The 11,614-nt window shown below is 36.2% G+C and overlaps 1 protein-coding gene across 1 annotated transcript in view; it reads left to right on the forward strand.

Moving 5' to 3' along the window:
- The window catches only part of LOC308648221 (olfactory receptor 4F21-like), a gene marked incomplete at both ends in the record, with an annotated part of 43,932 nt that extends 37,470 nt beyond the window's left edge, over nucleotides 1-6,462 (forward strand). Inside the window, one exon of the mRNA XM_081292886.1 lies at nucleotides 6,256-6,462. Coding sequence (XP_081149012.1) covers nucleotides 6,256-6,462 — 207 coding nt within the window. The remainder of the gene's footprint in view (nucleotides 1-6,255) is intronic.
- Nucleotides 6,463-11,614: the final 5,152 nt, after the last annotated feature.

Here is an 11,614-nt window from a genome sequence, read left to right on the forward strand (position 1 = left end):
TATACTGCTGCCTAAAAGACATGCCTGGCCCTTGGTTAAGCATTTACGTAAGAGTATGCACTGTGGGAGGGATACCTTGATGATCTTCATTCAGCAAGCCCTATTTGTGAAAGTCACACCTCCAACAGACTATTCAGCAAGTGACTCAAAACTGTGTCTGGTAAACCTCAAATAATCCAAAGACTATAAAAAGACACATTGTGTGAAAATAGAGCCTTTTGATGACCAACAAGTAAGTTTTACTCAAATGCCCAATGCCATGGGAAACTTCAGATATTAGCTTGACCTGGTAGGCTCTTTTTCTAGGTGATTCAAGGTTTATCCTACCAGAAAAGAAAAGGCTTTAAAAATATTTAGAGTCCTCTTACAAGTGGACTTCTGATCCCAAGACACAGGGTCCTCTCCTTGATACAAAGTGACAATGGACTATCTTTCATGGCAGAAGTGAACAAACAATAGATAGACCAAGGAAGTTACACACATCCTAAAAAGCCCAATCTACAAGGAAAAAAAAAGAAAAAGATTAATCACAACTTTAAAAAAGATGATGACTTCCAGGAGCGGTGGTGCACACCTCTAATCCCAGCAGCTCAGGAGTCTGAGATAAGAGGATGGCAAGTTCAAAGTCAACCTAAGCAATTTAGCGTGGCCCTGAGCAACTTAGTGAGACACTGTCTCAAACTAATTTTTTTTTTTTTTTTAAAAAGGGATAGGGATGTGGCTTATTGGTCAAGCACCCATGAATTCAATCCCCCACTACCAAAAACGAAAAAAGATGGTGACTAAATTATGCCAAAGAACCCACCTACAATCAGATGAAGTATTGACAATTGCTCTCCTCCCAGAACCAAGCTTAAAAAAAAAAAAATCAAATGTAAATTGTTAATTTTCTTTGAAGATGTTTTTCTATCATATTTTGTTACAAATAATTTCTTTGCCTTGTATTGACATCCTCTTTTAAAAAAATTTAGTTCTTGATGGAAACAATAGCTTTATTTTATTTATTTATTTTTATGTGGGCTGAGGATGGATCCCAGTGCTTCACACGTGCTAGGCAAGTGCTCTACCACTGAATCCAGCCCCTCTATTTACATTATTAATGAAAATTTCAGTATTTTTCTTTTTAGACAATGAGTATTCAAAAGTAAAATTCCCATGATAAATGGCTTGGGGACTCAGATCACCAGCCATCAGGTGGTCACCAAATGCTGCTGCTAGTTCTTGTTAGAGCTGGAGCAGTTGTAAGAGGCACAAAACACACAGCATGAGAAGAAAACATTTCTTAAAAGATTCTGTTAGGGCAGAAATATTGATTTCTGGCATCTTTCTTTTGCCCATAGCCAGGTGAGAGGGGATGATGCAATTGAAGTTAATAGCTTACTAAAATGATAAGTTGTTTTTCTTATATATTTCTTCCCTATGCCAAGACATTAAAACTTTTTCTCATCCCCATTTCTATTCTTCATTCATTTCAAAAGCACTCATTGAGCACAAACTTATGTTGTGTTTCCAAAGGAAATTAGAGTTTTCATTATTTTATATGCGTAGATTCTGCCTTGATTTGCAGAGCAATTTTACAGTTTAGACCATATTGTATTTCTATAGGAACTAGCAAAAAGCCTGGAACTTGGTTTTACAGTGATTTTTCTTATACCTTTCATGGGTTTATGATAATTTCTAGAGTTTAATAATTGTTTAATAATCTCACTGGCATCACTTTTTAATAGGATCAAAATACAGTAGAAACATTCTTTACCAAGAAACTATCATCATCTATCATTCATGCATTTATATACAAATGCATGCTTGTACCCATCTAACTATGGATCTGTCTCTCAAACTCACAGCACTGACTATGGGCCAGGATTTGTGAATAAGTACAGTCCCTGTTCTCAAGAAGCTCATGGATTTAGAAAAGGGAGACAAGGAGAATACACATTGTAAAGTATACTACGGAACAGGCAATACAGGAAGTTTGCCTATACGACGTGAGAGCAAAGAGGAGATATATCTAATCCAGACTGGGTAGAGAGGGAGATGACCATTTTTTCCCCTTGTACTTACTTTTAAATATTATCCATATTTTATTAGTGCATTATCAATGTAATTCATTGTTACATATTTATACATGCACATGATATAAAAATATAAATTGGCCAATAGAGAGGAGGTTGTTCTTGATGAATTAACACATGGATAGAATTTTTACAATGAGAATTAGTCAGCTAAATTAAAAAGGTAAGAGGTCCCTTAAATGCATGCATTATATATATAATATTGTATATATAATATTTCTGATTGATTTTGGGCAGTAGACAAATTCCAGGAGCTTTATCACCACATTAGAATCTTTTCAAGGCAGAGATCAGTAGGGATTTTAAGCGGCAAGTAGGCAGGGAAGACACAGGAAATGCTGCATTGGTAAGCTGGCTCAACTGCCTCCCTTTTCACCTTTGTGCTGTTCCTTCTGCCTCTATTCTCTGATTCTTCTCTTTCCTTGTCCAGTTCCCTCTCTCTATACTTTTCTCAATTTGCCTCTACTTAGGAAGGTGTGGTTTTATTTTGGTGAAGAATCCCTTGCTGAGAAAAGGATCTGTCTGGGTAGCCACTCTGAGGATTTCCTTTTCTTTTTTTTTAAATCAGAAAACAGTTGTATTTTAAACATTTAAAAACTTTGTTATAATTTATAAATGCTACTTTGAATAATTCTGGCATTCCTAAATTGAATTTGCAGGTTGTTTGTCTTTAACCTCTTACTTTGTATTTAAAAAGAGCAACTTTTAAGTTTAAAGCAATACGTGGTTGTTTTAGTGTTGTATTAAACAACACAGAAATATAGACCTTTGGAAGTGAAAGCCGCTTGATCCTACTTTTCAGGACTTGCCACTGGTGGTATTTGGTGTGCATTCTTGGAGATTGTTTTATTCAAATACATATCCTCATTTCCATAGTATTAAATTCATTATGAATTTTCTTTTTTTCACTTAAGTATAAAATATTTATAGATTTATTTATGAAAAATGATTCAACTAATTTTAAGAGTTTCATGTATTTCCTTACATACAGGTTCGCTAATGTGAGTAATACCCCCACTATTGATTAACACTATTGATTTACTGTGTGTTTGTGTCTATATATATTTGCTCTTTGCTAGTGGGCCTAGAAATAGGTTTTTACATCTTAAATTCTCATAAATATTGGCAAGATAGAATTCCACTGTGTATAAGGGAAGTTTTTATTTTGAACCTTGAAAATCCTGGGAATTCTTTTTCTTTTATCCATGCTGCCCCCATCCCCATTATTTTTCTTTCCTGCTTAAATGTTAAAACAAAAACAATGAACCTCCTAATGACCAAGGAGGCTGAATGTCAATTAGTCTGCTCATTGTCCATCCAGGGGTGTGGCTGCTCCTGAGTCACTTGTGCTTCCTTGTCTCTTTTTAAAAATGACCCTCTCCTCTTGTGCTGTTGATATATTGACCCTTCCATCATTCATAATATTCTGGTATTATTTTTTGTTCCTATTGAACTATATTCAATGAATACATTGTGTATTAATAAGGAAAATTTTAACATTTAGAAGGAAAATAAATCAGTTCTCCCACGATTCAGAAAAAAAAAATCAATCTATTAATGATGTTTTATACTTATTTTTGTTTTGGTCATCTTTTTTCTTTCTTTTTTTTTCACTTGGAGAGAATGGAGGTTAACTGTATTCCTGAACATGTGTATATTAAAATTTTCATAATAGATGATCAAAACTTATATAGACCTGATTATACCTGCTATGAAATATCACACACATTGTCATTCATCTTAGTTACAGTCCCTTTTCTGTACACTTGATTTTCTTTTATCTAAATTTTAAAAATGTAACAGGCTGTTTAGAATTTGTAGATATTTAAAAATTATACATTATAAAAATTGTACATATTTATGGGCACCAAATGATGTTTTGATACATATACACATTGTATAATGTTTAAATAGGGGTAAATATAATTATGTTCTCAAACATGGATCATTGCTTTGGGTGACAGCAATCAAAAATCTTTTCATCCAGATTTTTGAATACAGAATACAGTGGCGATAATATACTATGTCCCTAATTCTTTTTTATTCCTTCCCATTTACTGTCGATAAAAGTCCTGACTTAGTGCCCTTATAGTGGAGCCTCATCACATCACCTCTGCTCTTTTCCCGCCTGGCTCCAGTGCCTGCTCTATATCATATGAGTAATGCCACTCCCTTCCTGGTCTCTCTCCTCTTGTCTGTTTTTGACTCTGATGGGTCCAGGAAGCTCTACTGGTTGATTTGCTTTCCTTCATATGCAGTGTGCAGTGGTTTCCACATGGAGCCAGGGCTTGTTGTGGGGTGACAGCAGGGACAGTGGTGACATGAGAAAGAAAGGTGGTTAGTGACTTGAGCCAGAGGAAAGCTTGGTGGTGGTAAAGGTAGTTGTGAACCCAGGCCACTTCAGGTGGGAAAGCATGAACTGAGTGTTTATTCTAAATATTCCCATACCTTCTTTTGGATTCATTTCTCCTTTTGACATTTAAGTATCCAGTTAACTTTCATTGAGTTTATGTTGATAGGCAAATATCTATAGTTTTCCCTGTTTTATCTTTTCTGTGACCATCATTGGTTGACTGACACTCCTAGTCAATTGATAAAACAAGTATAACTATGTTATGTAGCTTCAGTACATAACAATAGGGTCACTGTAGCCATTTCTTTCTATTTTTTTTTATATTGAAGCTTTTATGAACATTTGAAAATAGAAATATGGACAAGCTATTGTTTAAAACCTTTGGTAGGTTTCTATTGCTCTTAGAATAAAAATCAAATCCTTATGGATTTCAGTGCCTTCCTATAGGTTTCAGGGTCTTTGCCCAGAACATTTCAAAGTTTGGACTACTGCACTTACTGTTTTTAAAATTTTTTAAAATATATTTTTAGTTATATATGGACATAATACCTTTATTTTATTTACTTATTTTTATGTGGTGCTGAGAGGATAGAACCCAGTGCCTCACAGGTGCTAGGAAAGTGCTCCACCACTGAGCAACAATCCCAGCCCTCCATTACTCTTAAACAGTGACTTCCTATTTAGTTCAGTCAAAGCAGGCGTGATTGAGATAAGTTGTTCTCATAGTATTCAGTTCTTCTCTTTAGTCAGTCATCAGTGTCTGTCCTACCTTTAAAGGTATCTAATATCTAGATACACCATTAGTCTGTAGATCCACTGAAGCCAGTGTTCTACTTCTAGTTCAGAACTTGACATATATACTTATATGTGAAGTATATACAGAACTTGTATACACTCATGGTGACTAATACTTGAATGAGTAAATAAATACACTAATTTTTCAAAATATGTTATAAATGTTGATAAAAATTTCTTTTTTAAATTATTTTACCTTATAAAATAATTTAAATCTGTTTCAATATTTATTGATGAATATTTCTTATTGATTTGTTTTTGGCTTTTAGGCAGAACAAGGAATAAAAAAAAAAACGAATGTATGAATCTAATTTCTCTGAAGTTTCTGAATTTATATTGCTGGGACTTTCTAACTACAGACCAGTGCAGCATTTCCTCCTTGCCTTCTCTACAGTGTTTTATCTCATGATTATTCTGGGAAACACCCTTGTTGTGTTTACTGTGACCTTTGACCCTTATTTACATTCTCCTATGTACTTTCTTTTAGCTAACCTTTCATTTACTGATTTATGTTTTTCCACCTTAGCAGTTCCTAAAATGATTCATGACCTATATTCTGGGGATAAAACCATATCATTTCAAGGGTGTGTCACCCAGATTTTTGTCCTTCATGTCCTGGGTGGATCTGAGATGGGGCTCCTGGTAGCCATGGCCTTGGACAGATATGTGGCCATCTGCAAGCCCCTCCACTACATGACCATCATGAGCCCATGGATGTGCAGTTTGCTTCTGTCTGGTGCTTGGCTTATTGGTATCATTCACTCAGTGGCCCAGTTAGCCTTTGTTGTCCATTTGTCTTTCTGTGGTTCTAATGAGATAGACAGCTTTTACTGTGATCTTCCCTGGTTTATCAAACTGGCCTGCATAGATACCTATAGAATGGAGTTCTTGGTGACTGCCAACAGTGGGTTCATTTCCACAGGCACCTTCTTCTTATTGATTATCTCCTATATCCTCATCCTGTTCACTGTATGGAAACGCCCTTCAGGTGGTTTGTCCAAGGCTCTCTCCACCCTTTCAGCTCACATCTCTGTGGTGGTTTTGTTTTTTGGACCATGCATCTTTGTTTATATGTGGCCATTTCCCACGGTGCCAGTGGATAAGTTTCTTGCCATTTTGGACTTTCTGATCACACCCATCCTGAATCCTGCCATTTACACAATGAGGAACAAAGACATGAAGATGGCAATGAGGAAACTGATTAGTCAGCTCTTGGGTCTTAGGAAAATCTCCAACTAACTTACAAGAGCTCTTATAGTACCTTATTTAAATAGGGTCTTCTTGCTGAGGGCCATTACCAAGTAGGAATGACGCATCGATTTCCTTGCCAGCGTACCCCATGTTAAATTTGCTGTGACCTTGCATGTGTGTTTGAGAAAGATGACCCTACTCAAGGACGAGGGTGGATCCAGGATTAGGGTGTATCCTGCAGTTTGAGGAAGTATAGTATCCCGGTCCTTGGGTTTAGGGCGTTCCCAGTTTAAGACCTTGGGTTTTAGGGAAGTTCGATGTTGAAGATTATTGCTGCCGGGATTAGGGCGTTCCTGCTGCCTGAGCTTTCCTTGAGTTCTCGGGAGATTCAGAGAGGATTTTGGGAAGAAAGCCTCGTATAGTAGGTGAATTGGGAGCAGAACTGGGATTGCCCCAGAGCGTGTGTGGAGGCCGGTGTGAGTTCGGGAATAAAGAATTGCTGTTTGAATCTACAAAGCTGTGTGGTGGCTCGTGATTCTGTGCCCAACCAAGACTGCGGCATCTTCTGTAAACATAGGTCTTTAAAGGGCTGAGTTTTCTTGAGACATTTTTTTAAATCCCTTCTCCAGCAGCCTGAAAAAATCTTAGTTTATTTAAAGTTAATAACCAATAAAGTGTTTATATATTTAATTTATTTATATAATTATATAATTTATTTATAATTTATTTTAGATATCTCACCCTTTTTGTTTTGGCCAGCTCTTAATTAATTCAGTGAAAAACTAAAACTTTCATGAATTTCAATCTACTGTGTGTATATGTAGAGTTAATGATATAAGTTAATATTTTCTTCTATCATTGGATTAAAAAATATTCTCATCTTAAAAGGAAAATTGGTTCTTATAACTGTTATTTTTCTTTTGGTAAAGCAAAGTGGTACATATTTTACATTGATTGGGTTTGATTTCTTTTTTTGCTTTAAAACTTATGCTAATAAATATTCTCAGTTACAATAATATAATTTTGTAAGAAACTTATTTTGTTTAATAAAGTAAACATTGTTTAATATTCACATATGCATAATATTTAATAACATTGACTAAGAATAAAGTATTTTAATTTCCACTTTGTGCATATTAATTGTATCCCAAGTAATGTTTGATATGTGTATACATTGTGTAATGTTTGATATGTGATTACATTGTATACTGTTTAAATTATGAAGAAGGTTTTGCTCCATTTTGACATGGCTAATGGATGTTTTCTGCCTAAGTGTGGTCATAGACTTGACCTCACGTTTGGCCAAGAACTTTTGGGCTTCCTGATTGGGCAGAACAAAGGCTATGCTCTATAGTTCTTTAGGGACTGTGGTTTGGTTACCTACCTTCCAAATAATATATATTCAAAGAAAAACCACTGTTGAGCAGTAACTCTAAAATGTGCATAGTGTTGCAAGGGCCCCTATAACATTAACCAAAATAGACATCATTATATTCTTATCAAAATATTAAATCATATAGTGTATGTTCCCAGATGAGTGTGAAACAGATGGGGAATAGAAGTAATAAAGACAGTGGAATGTATCTAACTAACTTTCCTATGTACATATAGGAATACACCACAGTGAATCTCCACATCATGTACATCCTCAAAACTGGAATCCTAATTAGAGTAAGATATACTCCTTTTTATAAATATGTGAAAACAAACTTTACTGTAATGTATAACTAAAAAGAACAAATAAAAATGTAAAAATACTAGCTAATTGTCTTTTTAAAAGAGTATTGATATCACTCTTTTCAATTATTTATAGGAAAAAAGTTAATAAAATCAGAAAAATGTGAGTTCATTGTTAAATGAACTTCTTCAGTTTAATCTATCTTTCACAATAGTCTATATGTAAGCTGTGTATCTCATGAAGTTCCCTACTAATTTTATATTAGTATTGAGAATGAATTAATTTACTACTGTTTACTTCTCCCATTTTCTTCAGGAACACATATTTTATTGAATGTAATAAAAATTCAATAAATTTTATCATCTGTAGATAAAAAAATGAAGAAATCACTAGCATAGTTAACTATCTATATCCATGTATTTTGACAGTACATATGCCACTTTGAAAAACCTTGAGGGAAGAGGAAGGAATCAAAAAGTAATAATATAGTGTTGTGGTTTAATTTGAGATATCCACCCAAAATTCATCAGTGTGACAATGCAAGGAGTTTCAGAGGTAAAATGGTTAGATTATGAGATATGTGACCTAATCAGTGAATTAACACAGTAATATGAATGGACTGGGTACTAAGTGTAGAAAGGTAGGTTGTGGCAGGAGGAAGTACGTCACTAGTGGTATCCCGTTAGGATTTATATTTTGTCCTCTGGTGATCAAAGCATTCTCTCTCTCTCTCTCTCTCTCTCTCTCTCTCTCTCTGTCTTTCCTGGTTGCCACATTCTGAGATACTTGCCCTTCCATCTTGCTGTTCTGCATTACCTCAGGCCCATAGCTATGAAGTTGGCTGTTCATGGACTGAACCTCTGAAACTATGAGCCAAAATAAACTTTTTCTTCTCTATTGCGGAGAGCCATCTGTGAACTGTTTGTGAACTAAATTGATGTTGATGCCATTAGGAAGAAAGCCTGGTATCAGGGACTCCCAGCAGCAATCCCACTGGTTTGAGAATGCCTGGTTCATGTGGCATCCAACCTACTTCCAGCTCAAGTTAGCATAGCACCAGTGATGGGGTGACCTGCTGGGGCTACACAGCCTCTCAGAGATGGGTATGGCTTTCCAAAATGTCAATCAACCTGTTTACTGCAAGGACCATGCCACCACAAGAAGCAAGACTCCTCCTGCTGAGCCCTTATCCCTGCCTTTAAAGTATTCCCCCTTAAATAAAGAATCAGGGTCCTTTTCAGTTGTTAGGTTTTCCAATTCCTATTAGGATTTGAAAACCTATCAGATGCTCCTCTTTTTATATCTAAATTCTGGTTCTGTCTCTATTCTTACCAATTACTTCAAACTTTTTATTTCCTAGGCAGCTCACACCTCCTGAGCAGGAACCTACTTTAGTGGGGTGCTGGTCACCCCACAATATTCTATGTTCACAAAACTCAAGGAAACATTTTTACTTACATATGTCCATTTATTGTAAGGATATGCCAATGGGTACAGATGAATAGCCACATGGAAAAGATACAAAGGGCAAGGCATGTAGGTACATCTTTAGATGTACCATCCTCTAGGACCTGTAGGCAGGGTTGATTAAATTATTGGCTCCTTGGGATTAACTCTGCTTTCATCCATTTTCACCTACCTAGAATTCAGGGTGGGCCAAAATTTTAATAATCTAATCACATAGTAGATTTTCCTTTCTTTTAGCCCCCATCCTGCAGCTGTCCATGAGGCCATTGTTACTTCATTAGTACAGAAGACACTTACATGTTCCCGGAAATTCTAAGGTATTTAAGTGTTTTGTGTCAAGAACCAGAGTCAAAATCAAATATTAGAACAGAAGAGTCTCCTGTAGCCGTACTTAGGAAGGTATTAGGAGATTTGTCTCAAGAAGAAGGGCCTGAGATGAAACATTAAAAAAATATTCTCCTAGCACCCTTAGTGCTCAAGAAATCAGGCATTTTGTGCCAGAGACTGGAGAAATAGACCAAGATGTAATTTCTTGTTATTTCACAGTCTACTCCTTGGTTTCTGACCACAGAGATCTTAGCACAAAAGGATCCTATAAGTCAAAAGTACTGGAAATTTACTGGAATCACATTCAACCATCAATATGTAGTTCAGGCCATCATGAAAGAGTATGAATATGTCTCCCAGGTTGGAGGCCACTCAAACTTGCAGGCTTCTTTCAGTTTTGTCAGGTTTCCTAAGCAGGAGTGGTCTTCACAATTATATGGCATTGCGTATAATTGAGATGACAGAGATGTTTTAGTTAGGTTTTCACTGCAATGACCAAAATACCTGAGAACAACAATAAAGGGGAGACAAACTTTATTTGGGGCTCATGGTTTCAGAGGCTTCAGTCCTTTGACTGAATGGAGCCAGCTCCATTGCTCTGGGCTCAAGGTGAGGCAGCAAATATGGAGGGTGGGTGCACAGCAGAGGAAAGCTGATCAGATCATGGTGGGCTCAGGAAGCCCAGACAGTGAGAACAAGTTGGGAAAAGAACTGTAGGGAAGATGCACCCTTATAGAGAGAGTTCCTGGTGAGCCACATGCTCTAGTTATGCCTTATAACTAAACCGTAACAAGAGATAAAGTCATCTCTTGCTATAAGTATCTTTCAAGTTGTTAGTGTGATATTGGAGTTTCTTCAGTTAATAGCTCATTTATTAATTTTTTAAACCTCACCCATTGTTCATATTTCTACTTATGAATATCCACAATTTTTCCAACATTACACAGTCACTGTGCTGTTCTAAATTGTGAGCAGCAAGTCTAGGAAGTACCTCTCCCTCAGTCCACTCACATTCAGAGTATATGTAGAACTAGAATTAGTGAAATACTTCTGCCATTAGGAAATACAGCTTCACTTACTGTTAACCTCAATTTTGCCAAATAGGATAGAGATAAAAACTACCCACATCAGTACTTTAGAATACTAATATATGATTTTAAAATATAGCTACAGTTTCTTGCTTCTGTGACTCATCCCTGCTTTTAGCACTTGTACTTGCAGCCCTCACCCTGTGACCATTGCATTAGGTGGGAAAAAAAGTAAAAATAAAAACAACCCAAGATGGGCAGGGGTTGTGGTTCAGTGGTAAAGCACTTGACTCACATGCGTGAGGCAATGGGTTCGATCCTCAACACCACATACATAAATAAAATAAAGGTATTGTGCCCATCTACAAATAAACACAAAGTCTTAAAAAACAAAACAGGTATTATGGGGAATAAAGGAAAAAAAAAGTATAGCCATTAATAGTCATAATACCAGCCTTCCTTGGCAGGAATTGCAGTCCTATCAGAATCCTCCACCACTCTCTCTTCCCAGATCCACAGAAAAACAGGGGATTAATTTAGTGGGGATACTTTAGTCCTACTCATGTCAAGTTTGAGCACACACTCAAGTGTCAACCCTTAAAACTGTATCCTCACCCATTTTAGATAATCTATGTTTCAGTTGCCCATTCAATTTTGCTATGAAACTACTATTCTGTGGAGGATATTTCTTGACCATTGT

The sequence above is a fragment of the Spermophilus citellus genome (genome assembly GCF_964194105.1).
Source record: "Spermophilus citellus genome assembly, chromosome: 4".
In the NCBI taxonomy this organism is placed as follows: domain Eukaryota; kingdom Metazoa; phylum Chordata; class Mammalia; order Rodentia; family Sciuridae; genus Spermophilus; species Spermophilus citellus.